Source organism: Pseudophryne corroboree, chromosome 6, assembly GCF_028390025.1.
Source record: "Pseudophryne corroboree isolate aPseCor3 chromosome 6, aPseCor3.hap2, whole genome shotgun sequence".
NCBI classification, from domain to species: domain Eukaryota; kingdom Metazoa; phylum Chordata; class Amphibia; order Anura; family Myobatrachidae; genus Pseudophryne; species Pseudophryne corroboree.
The window spans coordinates 289,055,273-289,076,583 of NC_086449.1; the positions used below are offsets into that span (position 1 = coordinate 289,055,273).

The following is a 21,311-nucleotide window of genomic DNA, read 5'->3' on the forward strand; positions in this document are numbered from 1 at the left end:
TAGATACGCCAGTGTCTTGCTATTTAATCCTCATAAAGAGGCACAATCCCCCTCTGCAAAATGTGTTTTTTTCATATTGTGAGGTGCAGCAGTATGGGGAGGGGTGTTTTAAGAGAGGAGGGGCCCAGTGTGCAGCCCCTGTAGCGGGCCCCTTCCTCTCTGGCATCAAGCAGACTCAGGCATAATGTCAGAGAATACTGCGCATCCGCAGGTCTCTATGAACACGGCACCAGGTACCTTGTTCCCGGGGACATCTCTAGAACACATGCGCAAATTACTCGGAAATGTCTGCGGCTGCCATTTTCCGTTTGTGGCCGCAGAACAGGGCCTCCATCATGGGACTCTGGAGGGGTAAGTATAATATATGGGTGCAGTGTGGGCCCGCACAAACTGCACTCACCATAAAAATGCTTATGAGTAATGGGTATTATATGTATCATAGCTTGGAGAGAGATGAAGAACCAACCAATCAGCTCCTGTCATTTTGCAGGCTGTGTATTAAAAACTACAGTTAGGAGTTGATTGGTTAGTACTTTATCACTCTTCACTTTATACTTTATCTGTCTCCAAGATTTGATACACAAGCCCCCAAGTCTCTGTCTTTATGCATTCTGAGACACAGCTCTCCGCTGTTTCTCTCTACTGTTACAGAAGCAGACTGTGGAAAAGAAGGGGCAATGAGTTCTTCCTTATATAATAATAATCTATTTCTTAATGACCATCTTCCACTGTATCTCTGCAATAGGACCACATTATAGTGCCCCACTATGCAAAACTGCGTGTTTGGGCAGTACTTTCTCCCCTCTGCTTTTCCCCCTTTTTGTCAGCAAGGAGGCGAATGAAAGAAAATAATGCTGCACACATCTGCTCTTTAGAATATTATGCAGGCTAAATGTTGGACCCTCTCTATGGTCGACACTGGTGTTTCTATAATGGGTGCAGTGTGAGCGGTGCACACGAGCCCCTGAGTCCAGAGGGGGCCCCCACCACACACACCACCCATTTTTAAAATACCCACCCCTCCGAAGTCCAGCGCTGGCATCCGCAGCGCTGTTAGAACACAGTTAAAATGGCTAAGCGGCCATTTTCACGGAGTTCTGCGCATGCGCAGTAGAGAAATCTCAGGGAAAATGGCCACCGCACAATTTTCCTGGAGATCTGCGCATGCGCAGTACAGTCTGAGCCCTCTAGTGCTCAAACTCTACAGCGCTCCGGGCAGAGAGGAGGGGGCCCGAACGGAGGAGGCTGAACACGTGCCACCTCCTCTCTTAAAACGCCCCTGGGTAAAACATTTTCTGTTTGAACTTAACAAACAATATTCTTTTTAACTAATACATAAAACCCAATGCCACTTCCTGTTCATACGTCAACTTTAAAGTAATCCTTAATGAATGCTATGGAAAACACTGTTAATCATGAAAAATGTACCATACAAAATACACTGCTCAAAAAAATAAAGGGAACACTAAAATAACACATCCTAGATCTGAATGAATGAAATATTCTTATTAAATACTTTGTTCTTTACATAGTTGAATGTGCTGACAACAAAATCACACAAAAATTATCAATGTAAATCAAATTTATTAACCCATGGAGGTCTGGATTTGGAGTCACACTCAAAATTAAAGTGGAAAAACACACTACAGGCTGATCCAACTTTGATGTAATGTTCTTAAAACAAGTCAAAATGAGGCTCAGTAGTGTGTGTGGCCTCCACGTGCCTGTATTACCTCCCTACAATGCCTGGGCATGCTCCTGATGAGGTGGCGAATGGTGTCCTGAGGGATCTCCTCCCAGACCTGGGCTAAAGCATCCGACAACTCCTGGACAGTCTGTGGTGCAACGTGGCGTTGGTGGATGGAGCGAGACATGATGTCCCATATGTGCTCAATTGGATTCAGGTCTTGGGAACGGGTGGGCCAGTCCATAGCATCAATGCCTTCGTCTTGCAGGAACTGCTGACACACTCCAGCCACATGAGGTCTAGCATTGTCTTGCATTAGGAGGAACCCAGGGCCAACCGCACCAGCATATGGTCTCACAAGGGTTCTGAGGATCTCATCTCGGTACCTAATGGCAGTCAGGCTACCTCTGGCGAGCACATGGAGGGCTGTGCGGCCCCCCAAAGAAATGCCACCCCACACCATTACTGACCCACTGCCAAACCTGTCATGCTGGAGGATGTTGCAGGCAGCAGAACGTTCTCCTTGGCGTCTCCAGACTCTGTCACATCTGTCACATGTGCTCAGTGAGAACTTGATTTAATCTGTGAAGAGCACAGGGTGCCAGTGGCGAATTTGCCAATCTTTGTGTTCTCTGGCAAATGTCAAACGTCCTGCACGGTGTTGGGCTGTAAGCACAACCCCCACCTGTGGATGTCGGGCCCTCATGGAGTCTGTTTCTGATCATTTGAGTAGACACATGCATATTTGTGGCTTGCTGGAGGTCATTTTGCAGGGCTCTGGCAGTGCTCCTCCTGTTCCTCCTTGCACAAAGTCGGAGATAGCGGTCCTGCTGCTGGGTTGTTGCCCTCCTACGGCCTCCTCCACGTCTCCTGATGTACTGGCCTGTCTCCTGGTAGCGCCTCCATGCTCTGGACACTACGCTGACAGACGCAGCAAACCTTCTTGCCACAGCTCGCATTGATGTGCCATCTTGGATGAGCTGCACTACCTGAGCCACTTGTGTGGGTTGTAGACTCCGTCTCATGCTACCACTAGAGTGAAAGCACCGCCAGCTTTCAAAAGTGACCAAAACATCAGCCAGAAAGCATAGGAGCTGAGAAGTGGTCTGTGGTCACCACCTGCAGAACAACTCCTTTATTGGGTGTGTCTTGCTAATTGCCAATAATTTCCACCTGTTGTCTATTCCATTTGCACAACAGCATGTGAAATTGATTGTCAATCAGTGTTGCTTCCTAAGTGGACAGTTTGATTTCACAGAAGTGTGATTGACTTGGAGTTACATTGTGTTGTTTAAGTGTTCCCTTTATTTTTTTGAGCAGTACATATTCAATGATTTACCATATAGTATAATCACTGGGGTTGTGTTTGAGTACAACATGTTTTGTGGATAATATTGCATTATTGTGCACTCTTCTATATTGCTCTTAGAGTCCTAGTTGCCTGATTATCATTGGCATTTCTATCATGTGTGCAGTGCACACTGGCCTCTGGGTCCAAGGGGATTCACACTGCATACATTGCACCCATGTTGTTTTAATACTTACCTTTCCAGAGTCCCGTGACGGGTGCTGCAGCCACAGGAGTAGTGGCAAAAATCTCACCCAAAATGGTCACCATGCATGCGCAGTACAAGATTTGTCTCCGGACCCTGGCGGGCGCCATGTTTCTGGACACCTGTGCATGCGCAGTAGACTCCGGCACAATCCCTGAGCCTATGGCACTGTGGAGAGGTGGGGGCTCACCTGGAGTCTGCACACGGGCCCGCTCCTCTCTTAAAACACCCCTTCTACTTATCAATTAATATTTACAGTATATCCCTAGAAAACTATAGTTTTAACTATCCCCAGGATGGGTTCCCACCAGTATGTATGTACAGGGGATTTTAACAGATGTCCGCCATTTTGGACCGCAGTAGAATCTCCATCTGCAGATACGTTAGCCATTACAGCCTTAGGGCTACAATACTACGTAACGCACAATTTACCAGTAGATGGCAAAGCAGAATAGTAAGTGAAGATTGCATGATGAGCAATGTACTGTAATATGTATGCATTCATCCCGCAAGTATTTCTGGAAATTGTATTCAGAAGTTGTTTTATTGGTTTTAATACTAAATTTGTGTTTGTCTGTATAAATGCTGATATCTTGAGCTACGATTGGCAAAAGTCATTATATTCTATCATAGTATTTGCTATAATTATATTGAGTGATCTGTAAACATATATAACGCCAGTTTAACTCTATCATTTGCTCTTGAGACAGGATCCATAGTCTCTTTATACAACTTTAATTTCCAGGTTATTCTTATTATGTACAGTATATAGTATCTATATATTAATAGCAGAAGGACAACTTTTCTGAGTGACATATTTGTAAGATGCCATTGTCTGAGCAGGGCACATCATATACAATATTAAAGGTCCATAGATTTGCAGAAAAATATTGGCATTGTAATTGGTTGCTTCATTTCAGAGTAATGTGGCAAAACATCCGCCTGCCATTTACAATGCATCACCATTATGCTCTGGAAAATGTGACAGTTGCTGAACACTCCCTGTGACCTGCTTGGTGAACTGGAACATGAGACTGGCTGGGTGCTCTGGAAACTGTGACAGCTATTTGCAGTCATCCACTAAGCAGGGATTTTTCCAAATTTTACTCATAAGGGAGGGAAGAGGGTTAAAATGTTCTGGCCAGCAAACATTTGCCTGGTTGATTATATTATTTCATATACATTCCAGAATATTTTTATTTGCATTAGCAGTGAGCAAAATGATAGTCCAAGTTTATTAATATCCACAGTAAACCCCATAGTCCAGGAATTTAGGAAATTAAAATAACATCACCTCAAAGTCTTTATAGCAAACAGGAAATCACTTTACCCCTTACTCTCTGAGGTTGAGTTAGACACACATGCATCCAAAATGATAAGCTTTAAAATGATGCAGGTAAAATTAGCGTATTTATGCCAATATGCTAAGTGGAAGTGCAGATTGTCATGGTTTTGGGGTTCTGATCCAAGACAGGACCTCTAGGCTGGACTGACGAGTAGTAGTGAAACCTAGGAGGCTGAATAGGACATCTGTGCAAAGATCAGAGTGGACTGATAAGTGAGGACTCTGGATCACAATCAAAGTTGAACCAGGTAACCAGAACCCGCTACCCAAACCCTGGAACCAATAACAGGAACTCAGCTCTAGGCCTGAACCCCAGAACCATTATGCTTGAACCGGCTTTCAGGAACTCAGGAATCTGAGGAAAAAGAAAAATGCAGATGCACACTGTCTCTAAGCACTAAGAATACTGACAGTCAAGTTTTGACTATCAGTATTCTTAGTGCTTAGAGTGTGCATCTGTATTTTTATTTTTCCTGTATGGTACTAGAAGTCTCACCATGGCAGCACCTCTTAAGATGTTTAAAATTAGGGTGTGCAGTCCAAGTCCCCCCTCTCCTTTTTACTCAGAAATCTGAACCAGAGGAGACTCAGCAACCTGTAACTAGACTGGATTCTGATCAATAAAGCACTTTCTAGGAGTATGGGCTAGGCATCTAACATATGTTCCCTAATGTAAGTACACAACCACCAGAAACTCAGCACAGGCCTCAACTACCAATCAGTGGAGCCAATAGAACAAACCACCACCATTGATCGAACCACCAATGTTCCAGTGATCTCAGAAGCTGGTGATAAATCGGATGTATACGGGAAGAGAAGAAAGGCAGAAGATGAGTACTGGTAGTACAGAGAGTGAGAGCAACTTGTGAGAACCTGCAATGAGTAGGCAAGATGACAAACTAGTAGGTTGCTTGAGCACTCACAGGAGTTGCTGAGCATAGGATAACTTGGCTAGGTGGTATTGAACGAACTCGAGTAGCAGTGGCTATAGTAACAGTGGCTGTAGAGCAGAGCACTGAATACAGGCAGGTGCCAGAGGTACTGGATAACAGAGAACAGGAGTGCTGGCAGATATACTGGCAACCACACAGGATGACCGGGGTCAGAAAGCACATTTATTATTATTATTGTTTATTACCAGTTATTTATATAGTTCACACATATTCTGCAGCTCTTTACAGAGAATATTTCTGTCATAACGATCCGTCCCGCCCCAGTGGGACTTACAATCTATGGGAGTGATTCAGACCTGTTCGCTGCTGTGCGCTTTCGCACAGCAGGCAATCAGGTCATAACTGCACATGCGTATGCACCTCAATGCACACGCACATTGGAGAACAACAACGGGCATCACTGAGATGGTGCGAAAAATCCGATCGCTTGGGCGTTCAAGGTGATTGACAGGAAGAGGCCATTTGTGGGTGGTAACTGAGCATTTATTGGGAGTGTCCGGAAAAACACAGGCATTCCCGAGCAGTTTTAGGGAGGGTGTCTGACGTCAGCTCCGACCTCGATCAACCTGTTCTCATCTCAGACTGCACACTCTGGATTTTTGCACCTCGGCGTACACATGCAATCGTATACTTGCACAGCAAATTTACACTCCCCCTGGGGGCAGCGACTATCTGATCGCAGGACAGCAAAGTTAGCAGCCCAGTGATCAGGTCTGAATCACCCCCTATGTTCTCTACCACATACACACATTAGGGTTACATTTTGTTGGAATCCAGTTCACCTACCAGTTCTTTTTGGATTGTGGGAGGAAACTGGAGTTTGGGATATATTGGTTGTCAAGGACTGCGCTTGTCACATTACTTGATAGGTTAGCTGCTATGGAGGGTAGAGGGGTCCATGTGTCCTTTAATGGTTAAATGATTTAGAAAAGAAAAAACTTTACAGCGCTTTTTATCAGGTAATGATGCTATTCAATTGTATCTGAAAATTATGTCTGATTTAAAAAATTAAATAAAAACTACCCCTTTTTGGTACAAATTTAAATGTGTAGATTATTCCTATAGATATATAAAGAACATTACAAGATAATATTTTCCCTATCATCACCAAAGTATTGTCACTATTCAAATAAATGTCTGTTTAATTATTAATAGCATCATTACCTGATAAAAAGCGCTGGGAGTTTTTTTCTTTTCTAAATCAGGAAACCGGAGTACCTGGAGGAAACCCATTGAAGCACAGGGAGCATATGCATACGCCACATAGTTAGAGCTGTGTTGGGAAGTTAACCAAAGACCTCATTGTGAGGCAGGCACTAATACTAACAATTACACCATCCATGCTGCCTGAACATTAACTAAGAAGTGAGTTGTTCAGACACTGGCAGAGCCTCAGGTGCAGGTTTAAATAATGCTCTCTTGGCTGCTATTGGAGGTAGGAATCATGTGAGTGAAGTAACGGGATCTAATTGGAAGGCTTAATCACCTGACTTGAAAACAACATGGCTACACCCTTGCAGCTGTGGAATGTACAAATTCAAATTATCAAAAACTCTGTAACAGGCCAGTCAGTAGCTGTGCAGCCCACCTGAATATGGCAGTACTGAATTTGGTAAGACATACTAAGACCCCGATTTGTGAAACAGATATACAGGTTGAGTATCCCTTATCCAAAATGCTTGGGACCAGATGTATTTTGGATATCGGATTTTTCCGTATTTTGGAATAATTGCATACCATAATGAGATATCATGGTGATGGGACCTAAATCTAAGCACAGAATACATTTATGTTACATATACACCTTATACACACAGCCTGAAGGTCATTTTAGACAATATTTTTTATAAATTTGTGCATTAAACAAAGTGTATCTACATCCACACAATTCATTTATGTTTCTTATACACCTTATACACACAGCCTGAAGGTCATTTAATACAATATTTTTAATAACTTTGTGTATTAAACAAAGTTTGTGTACATTGAGTCATCAAAAAACAAAGGTTTCACTATCTCACTCTCACTCAAAAAAGTCTGTATTTCGGAATATTCCATATTTCGGAATATTTGGATATGGGATACTCAACCTGTACTAACATCAAAGTACATAACATACGCACAAAATTATATTTTTAGCATTAGTTGCGATAGTCAATTTTTTTTTTTAATTAGATTGTATTTAAATAAAAACATAATAAAGCAGATATAATTTTGCCCAGCCTGGCTTGAGCTCTTTTATTTATTAATGTCATAATTGCACCAATTATTTTAAATGAGAAAGACCTGAACCAGTGCAGTGTCTGTTATGGGTGCTGGCTTATTATATTTGCTTATCTTGTGGGGACAGATGGGAAGTGTTGGATAGATTAGGAGCATTCCTTGATACATAAGGCTTAGACAAATTCTGAAAATATTTGCATGAAGTGGCCGGTTAGATGGTTAAATCAAATTGACTGAAGCAATAAATAAGGGCCTAATTCGGACTTGTACACTAACGTCCCTGCTCACAATGACCCCTAAGCCCCAGCCTGTTTGACAGTCTGATGGAGTTTGGGGGCAGGGAAGGGGTGGTGACCGGGTCTGTTCCTCAAAAGGTCAGTGTCTGGCTATGCAGATTTACTAACATCGGCTGTGGACCTGAGATGGAAATCTGAGTGACCTGATGGTTACTCAGATGACCGATGGTCACACAGAGTGATCCGATGGTCAATCTTGAGATTCAACAGCGGATCGTGGAAACACCAGACGACTCCTGCTGCATTTGCATATTAGCTGTACGGTACTGCACAGTCGCTTCCTTGCAGCTGTGCAATCGCATACAACTCTGAATCAGGCCCTAAGTCTCACCTGTTCTCAAGCATGGATATCCTTATAACCTGGACGGTAATGGAGTTTGGGAACCTCGTAATAGGTGACCCTTGTATACATAATAACCAGTATATTCCACCTGCAGTCAGTGGTGAAATGGGAAAAATAGAGGCAATTTTAAATAAACTTTAATATATTTTAGACATGGTGCTCCACATTACGAAGAAGAAAAGAAAAGAAAACTGTAGTTAGAAAAGTCTAAGCACCAGTAATCTTATATAATAGATTCTTTAACTGTACTCTAAGAAAGCCAACTGAAGTAATAGACACAGCAGCATATGTGTGTAAGAATCGTGTGTGTGAGGACTATAAGAAATCACAGTAGGTACAGCAGGGTAATGTACAATTGTATTACTGTACAGTGTAGACATGATTGCCTTGCTACAGTCTAGGAAATTCTAGTTACAAAATGCAGGTAGAGCATCGATAAATGTAACCCAGGAATCTCATTAGTGGATGCATGCAGATTTTTCCTAAAGCAATCAAACAATAATAATGTCCATTACCAACCTGGCATGAGACTGCATAAATAAGTTAAAGTATTTAACCAGAATACAGTACTCCTGACATTGTGCTGGCTTATGTCAGTGGACCTCAACTTCAAAGCATTCTGCAAAGTAGCTTGGTTTTTGCAGGGTGCATTTGGAAGCCATGACTTTGGAGATCCCCTCGCATTAATGTTAGCGTCTCCGTTTTTACTTTGTTTTACTCAAATGAATCATGAGAATTTGAGGCCTTTTTGATTGTTAATTTAGTATGTATCACGTTTGTGTGAATGCATCTAGAATTAAAATGTGAAGGCACAAAATTGTTTCCATGAAAAGAACAAGACAAAATCTAAAGACTGGCAGATGATGAGAATTAAAGTTTACGGCATTAAAATAGCCATGTACTGTATACCTCTGCACTGCAAGAAAACCCCCTAAAAATGTGCCCTCTGCACCCTTGTTGTCTGTCAAACATCTCGCTCCACAATATAACATTTTTTTTGCAAGGCTCCACTAGTGCATCTACTCTGTACTTTACCAGGAATGTCCTCAATCCGCCCAACTCCTCCTCTTATCAGGCGCAAACGTCTGTGTCTCCGCAAATGCTCTCTATTTCTACATAAACGTATGTGTGGACATCTAGAAGCACTTGTAGAAATATAAAAACTTGGGCACCACAACTGACTTGCATAAGAACTTGGGCACCACAACTGACTTATATAAGCAATTGGGCATCAGAACTGACTTTTATTCCACAATTTGGAAGCTCTGTGTGTGTGATTAGACTCCAGGTTGGCTGACTCCTGACTCAAATTAGCTCTTGGAGAAGTCATTAGCCTAGGGATTCACATACTTTGTCCACCCTGCACTGTGAATGTTTACATGGTGTGTTCAATAAAAACATGAGAACATATAATTGTTTGTGTGGTATTAGTTTCAGCAGACTGTATTTGTCTAGTGTTTTGACTTTGATTAAGAACAGAACACATTTTATGACCAATTTATGCACAAATCCAGGAAACTTTTAATTGCAACTGTATATATATATATATATATATATATACACACACACACACACACACACACACACACACACACACACACACACACACACACACACACAATTCTATTGCTTATTTTTATGCGTTATGCAACAAATGCATAATTGACCATTGTTTACCCTGCTTGTGATAAATTCCTGAGTCTAGCAGACTTGGAGGAATCACTTTGATATACTTTTTCAGCTAACATTTTTTTTCTCCAAGAGCAGACAGAACCTCATAAACATCTGAAAAATGGCACAACTTCTTTGCTTATTGTACTCTCAAGTATTAAAAGATTCAGTTGCTTATAGCTCTAGAGGATAGAACCATATTCATCATATTGAAATGCAGTGGAAGATACATGGTTTGCTTTCAAGAACACAATGCACTGCTAACCATGTTTGTCAGCTTACTAGCACTTATCAAGAGACAGATTTCAGCTTGGCTCATGTCCACAAATGCAGGTTATATCTAAAGAATTTAAATGGCCACCAATACAACATATGAATATCTCATTTGAGTTGCAGTAATTCATTATGTAATGTGAAAAAATGAATGTTATGTAGACACTTCCAAAATCATACTTGCCTACTTCCCAGAATCCCTGGGAGGCTCCCGAATTTGGGGAGTATTCATGGACTCCCAGAAGAGTAGGTCTCCCTCCTGTATCTCTGCCACTCCCTAGTGAAATAAGCGGGAGGAGGGCACAATGAGTCAGTTCACAGCGATTGTTACTATCATGGCCCTTCCTCTTTTGCATGATTCTGCAATTTTCAGCATCACAGTATGTCAATACTATAACCACTAACTGAATGTTGCCCAGGCAGAGATTAGGGTAGAATGTGTTGATGGGATCATGGGCCTAATTCAAGGTTGATTGCAAAATAACATTTTCCTCTAATGGGCAAAACTATGTGCACTGCAGGTGGGGCAGATGTAACGTGCAGAGAGAGTTAGTTTTGGGTGGGTTATTTTGTTTCTATACAGGGTAAATACTGGCTGCTTTATTTTTACACTGCAATTTAGATTTCAGTTTCAACACACCTCACCCTAATCTAACTCTCTCTGCACATGTTATATCTGCCCCACCTGCACTGCACATGGTTTTTGTTCATTAGAGGAAAATTTCATTTTGCAATCAACCTTGAATTAGGCCCTACTGTATATACACAAAAGAGCAACCTGAGAATTGTGCCTTCACAGTGTTAGTAATAAATGCTATATATTTGCATATCATTTGTAATGAGGACCTACACATCTGTGATTTACTGCAATAAAAATAGACAGCTTCTCCACTTTATCAGTCTTGAAGGTTTGAAACTTATCCCTAAAATGTGAGGACCTATCTTTTTTGTTTACATTCAATGGAGGTAGCCATTTTGTAGGTGTATGTATTATGCAAGTACAACTTACCCATTAACAGGAAATCAACGACACTTCTGAAATATGTCATTAATGTGGTGCAATTTCATAAATTATTTTTGGGCTTCAAAATGGCGTCTCCACTGTGTGGACTGTATGTGACAGGTGCAGTTAGAGAGTAATGCCACTATAGGGTTTCCTAAAGCTGACACGAATTATGTAGTTAGCTTACTGATGGATTGGAATGTCAACAAGCAGAAGGGGGCCAGCGTAATTTTGAACCCAACATGATGGCATGCTAGTACTGCGTTGTAAAGCGTTGCGACCATCTTGGCTGTACAGCTTTAAATATGATGCTCTATAGTCATGTTTACTTTAAGCTTCTAAAGCAGAAATATTTGCGATGATAGGTATGTTACAATGGTGGTTTCTCTGCATTAAAGCAGTGATATTTCCACTACTATAAATCACTGATATGCAAGATATTTTTAAAAATAGGCCATTTATATGCCTTGATTTGAAAAGTGTAAAATCTAGGACTGTAAAACACCTTTTCTGATCTAATGCTGCAGAACAGACTGTCACATCATTTCAGATAAGCATTTACAAGGTTCTTTGTCTCTTCTCTAGGCATTTTTCCTGCCTGTCTTCCAAATACATGTGCCCAAGTGTCCCTGCTTTCATGAGCACCTTATTGGCAAATATAAATGCTTTCTATGCTCACACAACAGCCTCAACAAATGTTTCCGCTTCAGACCGCTTTGCTGCTACAAATTTTGGGGTAAGTCGCACAAAGAATGTATAAATTGATGCACTTGGTCAGAACAGTAGTACATGGATTAGGTATATTACAGAACAAAACGGTACTAAACTTTTGTGGTGATGGCACACTACAGCCTCTACAAACTAGAGGGGCACATACATCAGCAATCATAAAAGACAAGATTCACAGATTCTGCACTTTTTTCTCCGACTTAACGATTGTCCAATTCACCAATATGCACCTGTGATTTGTAGATCAGTTTCATCCAACGTTCAGATCTGCACATCATGAAAAAGCCAATTTTTATAGTCAAATACTAGTAACAGTCTGCAAATTAGCTGATCGTTACCATACACTAGCTATCTACGGCCCTGATTGGTCGGTGAAATCCAACATGTCGGACAACTTGATTTACCGATTCCAATCACTTTTTGGTTGGAATTGGCTGATTGGTGAACCATTACATTGCAGATTTTGTTACACAATCATCTACAAATTGCAGAATTGCCCCAATTGGTTGCAGAAGTACAGTATGGGCCCAAATACATAAATAATGTCTGGTTTTCTTGCTTGTTAGCATTGCTAATATGACTGCAACATCATCACTTGCAATGAAAATGCTGCTCAAGTTTTTCCAGTGCTATTTTCTCTATACTGTAGTTCAGTAATTTTTTTGTATTTATACAGAGAGAAAAGTTTATAAAACTGTTGGATCAATTGCACAACTCCCTGCGAATCGATCTTTCAAAATACAGGGTAAGTATATTAAGTCATTAGTATGAAGAATTGGTTGCATTATAGTCTAATTACCGAGATACAGCTAAATTATGTTGGGCCCAGGAAATGCATAAAGCGGATTTACCCAACATGTAATATAGATATTATGTCAGCTCTGATTTAGCTTCGATTTTGTTCTTTTTTATTATTAAATATTTTAGAAACCTGCCTACCACATATTGTGAGTCATGGTTGTACTTTGTTTAGGATGTATCAGCTGTTGTTAATGTTTGTTATTTATTAACATTGTATTAGTCTTTGGATGTATTCAATGACATGGACAATGGGTCTAATTCAAAGTTGATCACAGCAGCAAATTTGTTTGCAGTTGGGCAAAACCATGTGCACTGCAGGGGGGGCAGATATAACATGTGCAGAGAGTTAGATTTGGGTGGGGTGTGTTCAAACTGAAATCTAAATTGCAGTGTAAAAATAAAGCAGCCAGTATTTACCCTGCACAGAAACAAAATAACCCACCCAAATCTAACTCTCTCTGCAAGTGTTATATCTGCCACACCTGCAGTGCTTATGCTTTTGCCCAACTGCTAACACATTTACTGCTGCGATCAACTCTGAATTACCCCCATGGGCCCTCATTCCGAGTTGATCGCTAGCTGCCGTTGTTTGCAGCGCAGCGATCAGGCAAAAAATCGGCACTTCTACCCATGTGCACGGGCCGCCGTGCGCATGCGCAAAGTACTTTCACACAAAACTATGCAGTTTTACACATGGTCGAGCGACTCTTTTCAGTCGCACGGCTGATCGGTGAGTGATTGACAGGAAAGGTGCGTTTCTGGGAGGTAACTGACTGTTTTCCGGGAGTGTGCCAAAAAACGCAGGTGTGTCAGAAGATAACGCAGGCGTGCCTGGGGAAACGGGGGAGTGGCTGGCCGAACGCAGGGCGTGTATGTGACGTCAAAACGGGAACTAAACTGTCTGCAATGATTGCAAGGAAGGACTAGGTTTGGAGCTACTCAGAAACGGCATGAAACTTTTTTCGAGCAGTTCTGCTAATCTTTCGTTCGCACTTCTGCTAAGCTAAGATACACTCCCAGAGGGCGGCGGCTTAGCGTTTGCACTGCTGCTAAAAGCAGCTAGCGAGCGATCAACTCGGAATGAGGGCCAATGTCATTTGTTGATTTCTGGATTACATCAGTCTTTGCCTGTGGCCTCCACTTTTACATGTCAAATATTGTAAGACACTGCGCTAATCAGATCTAACAGGCTTAAGATATTAGAGTGAATTCACATGTGCATAGTAAAAAAACATTTATTCAATGAATTGATCATATAGACCTTTAAATGAATGTATATACTCAATAAATACAAATGGTTAAAAACTGTATGCATGTACAAGTAACCATATAAATGAACCTAGTTAGATCCTAATCCTAATAGCCGGCTATATAATAATAAAAATCCGTGTGCAGGAGGATCAAATATTAAATGTAGATCATGTCCACAGTCTCTCATGTGAAAGATATCCTCATCACTGATATATTTATTAAGACCATAGATAGTTAATTTATCAATTAGACAGAGACCGTATATAGGGATAAAAAGTTCATAATTTGATATTTAAAAAGTCTCATCAAACTCCTTATGAATGACAACAGGCTCCAAATAGCCTAAACAGGCTAGCTGTAATGCGCTCACCCTCCGTCTCAATTCAAAAGACGGATCCAGCTGGACACTCACTGGGTACGCCGTGCGGCTGTGGCTAGGAGGCTCCGGACGTCTCCGACCTCCAGCATGTACTGTGCCGCTGCAGTCCCAGAAAATCTCGCTGGTGAATTACCGCTGGTGTCCGGCGCTTGCACAGTGATAAACGGGGATATCCAAGATGAATGGTACTGTCATCAATTGTTTTTGTAACGCGTTTCGCTCGTTTCTGGAGCTTCCTCGAGTACTTTAACATGTCACTCACTCACAGTTCCTTGCAAATTGTTATATTTTCTGATTTGTTTAGTATGTCTTGTAATACTTGTTCCAAATTCCTGATTGTTATTAAAGATGGATATCCCTGTCACTAATTTAATGCTTTATTGTAATTTAGCGCTAAGCCCCCGATTTTTAGGATCTAAAAAAACAAAATTAGGATTTTTCAAACCATGTTTCAAGATTGTATATATTTTAAAAATTTCAGTTTAGAAATGTATATGCTATATGAAGATAAAACAAAACCACGCAACATATAACTATATTTGAAACACTGCGGCTTTATCACAGATGTGTGATGGCCAAGCTAAGTGACACAAATGTGTGGCACATACACCTGGCCCATCTAGGGTTGGCACTGCAGTCCCACTGCACTAATGGTGGATACCGGACGCACGTCTAACACCAACATAGCTGTCAAGACCTCAGTTATCCGCTTTGCAACAGGATGACTGCTGTCATATTTCATCTTCCTCGCAAAGAACTGTTGGACAGTCATTTGCTTAGTTGAAGTAGTACAAGCAGTCTTCAGACTTCCCCTTTGGGGTGACGATCGACTCCCAGCAGCAACAACAACAGCGGCAGCGACAGCAGTAGGAGGAAGTGGTTCTTGATCTTTCCCTATTTTATCCTCCAAATTTTTGTTTTCCGTTATTTTTCTGGAGTTATATAACAAAATGCAGCAAAGAAGAGTGCACCTCTACACCACACATTGCAAACCCTGTAAAATTATTTGGATTAACTATTAATAACCCCTTTATTTGGAGTAAATAATATATAGCAAATAATAATAATTTGGTGTAAATAATATATAGCACAGGACAGCACTACTGAACTTATATGGGAGCACCACTGGATTGGAGTTATACGGCAGTACCACTGGACTGGATTTATATGCCAGTACCACTGGATTTATACGGCAGTACCACTGGACATATACTGCAGTATCACTGGACTTATACGGCAGTATCACTGGATTATATTATACACCAGTACCGCTGGACATATACGGCAGTATCACTGGACATATACGGCAGTACCACTGGACTTACACAACAGTTCCACCGGACATATACGGCAGTTCCACTGGACATATACGGCAGTATCACTGGAATTATACGACAGTACCACTGGACATATACGGCAGTATCACTGGACTGGATTTATAAGGCAGTACCACTGGACATATACGGCAGTATCTCTGGATTTATATGGCAGTATCACTGGATTTATACGGCAGGACCACTGGACTGGATTTATATGGCAGTACCACTGGATTTATATGGCAGTACCACTGGACATACACGGCAGTATCACTGGATTTATACGGCAGTATTACTGGATTGGATTTATACACCAGTGCCACTGGATATATACAGCATTATCACTGGAATTATATGGCAGTACCACTGGAAATATATGGCAGTATCACTGGACTGGATATAGATGGCAGTACTACTGGACATATACGGCAGTATCACTGAATTAATGCAGCAGTACCACTGGACATATACGGCAGTATCACTGGACTGGATTGATACGCCAGTACCACTGGATTTATACGGCAATACCACTGGACATATATGGCAGTATCACTGGACTGGATTTATATGGCAGTATCACTGGACATATACGGCAGTATCACTGGATTTATATGGCAGTACCACTGGACATATACGGCAGTATCACTGGACTTGATTTATACTCCAGTACCACTGGATTTATACGCAGTACCACTGGACATATGCGGCAGTATCAATGGACTGGATTTAAATGCCAGTACCATTAGATTTATACGACCGTATCACTGGACTGGATTTATACGGCAGTACCACTGGACATATACGGCAGTATCACTGGACTGGATTTATACACCAGTACCACTGGATTTGTACGCCAGTACCACTGGACATATACAGCAGTATCACTGGACTGGATTTATACGCCAGTACTACTGGATTTATATGGCTGTATGACTGGACATATACGGCAGTACCACTGAACTTGTACAGCAGCACAGGGACACCATCACTGGACTTATGCAGGACAACACAGCACTACTGCAATGGACTGAACATATGGCAGCAGAGGACACCACCATTATGACTGGACTGATGCAGCACAAGTCACCACCACTGGACTGATGTAGAACAACACAGCACCACTGGACTGGACTTATACAGCTACACTGGACATATGGCAGTAGAGGACACCACCACTGTGACTGGACTGATACAGCATAAAACACTACCACTGTACTGAGCAGCACAAGACAGCATTGGAATCACCACCCCACTTTCCCTCCCACTCAGACACTGAGGACGGAGACACGTCCTCTCGCTACACTCTCCAATGCCGGAGTGAAAATGGCAGCGACGCGCGGTTCCTTATATGGAATCCAAAACCCGCAAGAATCCGACAGCGGGATGATGACATTTTGCCTAGTTCTGGTTTCCGAGTTAGGCGGGAAACCCAAGCCAGGCTCGGGTAGTGAAGTTCGGTTCTCAGTTTACCGAACCCGCTCATCTCTACTTACAAGGCATGGTTTTGCCTTGTAAGTGTTTGCCCCTTTAAAACACATGTGTGAGTTCGGTCGGCATCCTGCACCTCCGACGAGCTCGGACTCCATTACATCCCGCCGATAGTCGCAAACAGAAAGTTATGGTAATGTTTCATCAATACTCATCTCCATATCTCCTGCAATGATCAAAATTGGGAATTCTCAACTCCTCAGCCATCCTAAAGTACCACCAACAGGTCACGTTTTGTGGATTTCTTTAATCATGCACAGGTGAGTTAATCTATTTTGCTGATCAGTAAGACAGAAATCCTCAAACCATCACCTGTTAGGAAAACCTGAGGGTTGAGGTTGAGAACCACTGATCTAAATTAAGTACAGGTTGAGTATCCAATATCCAAATATTCCGAAATACGGAATATTCCGAAATACGGACTTTTTTGAGTGAGATAGTGAAACCTTTGTTTTCTGATGGCTCAATGTACACAAACTTTGTTTAATACACAAAGTTATTAAAAATATTGTATTAAATGACCTTCAGGCTGTGTGTATAAGGTGTATATGAAACATAAATGAACTGTGTGAATGTAGACACACTTTGTTTAATGCACAAAGTTATAAAAAATATTGTCTAAAATGACCTTCAGGCTGTGTGTATAAGGTGTATATGTAACATAAATGCCTTCTGTGCTTAGACCTGGGTCCCATCGCCATGATATCTCATTATGGTATGCAATTATTCCAAAATACGGAAAAATCCCATATCCAAAATACCTCTGGTCCCAAGCATTTTGGATAAGGGATACTCAACCTGTAATATTATCAGTGTAGGCTATGTGAGCATTCCATGGAGATAGAATAACACGTGTGTTATCAACACCAGAACGAGTATTGAAAATTTGCTCAAAGATGTCAATTACAGAAAGTAATTCTAGCATGAATCAGTGATCTCTATAGATTCAGGTCTCCAAGATTAGGATGTAGGAATTAATAAAAAATAAAAAAATAAAAAAAAGTTGTCCCCTTTAAATGCTTGTTGATGTTTTTTTGTGATTGAAGTATCTTAATTGTGGAGGGTTGTCTGGTGTAATTAAACTAATAATACTATACAATAAACGATGCTCAAACTTTTTTTTTCTACCAAATAGGATAATTTCCCTGCTAGCAACTCTGAAAGGCTCCAGGATTTGAAGTCAACAGTGGACTTGCTAACAAGCATCACCTTTTTCCGCATGAAGGTAGTGTAGTGTGTTTCGTTCCCGCTATCTCCTTCCCAATGCACACTTTGTTTAGCTGGAAGAATCTGCATCTCTTGATAAGTCCTGTTTATCATACCCTGGTAATTGAAGTCTGCTGTATCTGTTTTTACCAGATGGATAATGTTTCTGACAATATCATATGCTTTTCGCATTACTGTGTTTATGCAGCTATTGTCTATTTTACTGTCAAATTATTCTTTTCTGGATTTCATCTGCATATTTGAGTTCATTGTACAGTAAATGTATCACAAACACATTCATAAATAAAATAAGCAAAATGAATGATAGGTTTGACAATTGTGTGACATAGTGTCACACGGTGATGGCTGCTTTTCGCTCTACTAAATTGCAGCTTCAGAATTTGTCTCATTTTTGTGTCATTTTTATTGCAACTGGAAAATTTCCAAAGTTTTTCAAATGTATCTGCTTTTAATGAGGACTTAAAAGTCTCTATGTGACTGTGTATGCTCAGATATAATGTATTACTGTTGGAGAACATTTTTTATTGAGTACTTTAGTCACTTCTCCATAATACAGCATTGATAAAGCATATAGTTCCAATGAACACTTCATAGCCAAATGTTTATGCGGGATGCCAGCCAGACTCGGACGTTTTCTTAAAGGGCCAATGATTTACAAGGCTAAACCATGCCTATTAAATGATTGCCCCTTAAAAAAAAGTTTGATCTCGGCCAACATCCCGCACAGCCGACGAACTCGGACTTCATTACAACCCAGCCAATAGTTTTGTTGTCACTGTCAATATTACTGTTTGATCCCACCAATCTGCACATAACAATTGTGTTATGTAAGAGACAGCAGCATTACCGCTCAGACATCTCCCAAGTGACTTTTTAATCAATGCAACCTTTTTTAAAGTTACCAATACCTCTTTTAGGGGGAGATGTATTATCCTGTTATTTATCTCTGCACTAAGTGACATCCCACTTCTCAGTTTATTGCAGTGTTACTGCTACGGTACCCAGCTGCTTTGACTGTGTGGTAGAGGGCACCCGGCAAAATTATTTGAGGAACCCACGTAGTGCCGGAGCTGGGAGTTGTGTGTGTGTGTGTGTGTGTGTGTGTGTATGTATATATATATATATATATATATATATATATATATATATATATATGTTACTGTACTTAGAACACTGATTCCACTGCATTAGATATAGGAATTTAGCTGTACTAAATTACTGTAATTCTACAATAAAAAATATTTGCGTGTTTCAATCTTTAATAATAATGTCTTTTCTTTTAGGTTCTTGAACTTCAGAGTCCTCCAAGAGCCAGCACCGTGGTGAAGGACTGCGTGCGTGCCTGCCTAGATTCCACGTATAAGTATATTTTTGTTAACTGCCATGAGCTTTACTCACAATTACTGGACCAGGTAAGGTTTTGGCTGGGTCTTTGTATTGTACTGTTCTTGCTTATTTGTACCCTAGGATGTACCAATATAGCGGTCAGTCCAATTGTGTGAAGGGTGCAAGTTGACATTGCGATGATGTACAAATGCTGGAATGGCACCGTATCTCACTGCCTGATCCTACCCCAAATTTGCGCAATTTTGTATGCACCCCTATGTGGCTGCAAACAAAATTGGGCGAGTCCAAGCTTCCATAAAGTGCGTCTGATGCCACACTAACTTGCGGGGGCAAGTACATCGCTTGCAGTTGGATGGACCCCTAAGTGTCTGATGCTGTATTGTGGTTACTGCAGTGTGAAAAGGCTCAATCATGTGATCACAGCACCAGCTTTTTAAGTTAGGACGCAGAGTGCAAGGTACTACAACTTTAGAATGTGTGGGAAAATGTTTCTGTGCTTAACTTGTGACTAGTACAGGAGTATTAATATGCTAGTCCGTTTTTCTCTGTTCAGGCTATTAAAAAAACCTCAGGAAGTTTTTTCTGTTACTTCTCTGCCAATTTCGTAATATTTTTGCTCTATCTGGCCAGGAAAACATCCCTTATGATGTCATACCCTTCCCTCAATTATTTCAAATATATCCCTGGCCAGTGCCCCATGATTTGTGAGAAATGGTCATATCCTGATGATAATGTGCATATGATAAATTTCAGTTTTTAGAGGTTTGCAAGGGATAATCAAGAAGAGAAGTGAAACAAAGGCAACTATTCCAAATTATGTATTTAATTCCTACCCAAAGAGACATTTTTCTAAGCACCTAATTGTGCTAATTATATGACTGTTTTATTTCAAGTCTTAAGACTGAATTAGCATAGTACTGTTGTCCTTCAATCACTTATGGCAATTTGATTTTGCACATGAATTGAGTGCTAATGTATTGTCTTTGTCACTGCAGATATGAGCAGAAGGAATATTTTAGCATTTACATTACAGTAAATTTGGACTTTGGAATGAGAAGGAATAATTGCTGTTATTTGATGGATAGATCACTAAGAAGCAGCGACACACTAATGACAATCAGTGTATAGTTTTGGGGGATTTTTGTACTGTGTCATTGCATAGCTTTGCTGAAAGAATATTTTAGCATACACTAGTAGAGAAATTTGGATTGGTAGTTATTAGCATTGATAGATATATCATCTAGAAACAGTCAAATAATTGTAGTAGTCAATGTAAAGGTTTTTGTGTTTGTTCATCATAAGAATGTTAGGGTTCAATGTGAGTTGATGAATGTGTGCTTTGCTTTTAATTATATACCCTAACGTTTTAGTTTTAATAAAAACCTACATTTTTGTTTCAGTTTTAAGAACTCATACACAAGGGCTT

The 21,311-nt window shown here is 40.8% G+C and overlaps 1 protein-coding gene across 1 annotated transcript in view; it reads left to right on the top strand.

Annotated features, from left to right (window-relative positions):
- UNC13C (unc-13 homolog C) overlaps positions 1-21,311 on the top strand; it is a 1,008,422-nt gene that overhangs the window by 410,291 nt on the left and 576,820 nt on the right. Inside the window, exons 15-18 of the mRNA XM_063926117.1 lie at positions 11,933-12,083; positions 12,753-12,821; positions 18,447-18,536; positions 19,822-19,950. Of these exons, the coding sequence (XP_063782187.1) occupies positions 11,933-12,083; positions 12,753-12,821; positions 18,447-18,536; positions 19,822-19,950 (439 nt within the window). The remainder of the gene's footprint in view (positions 1-11,932; positions 12,084-12,752; positions 12,822-18,446; positions 18,537-19,821; positions 19,951-21,311) is intronic.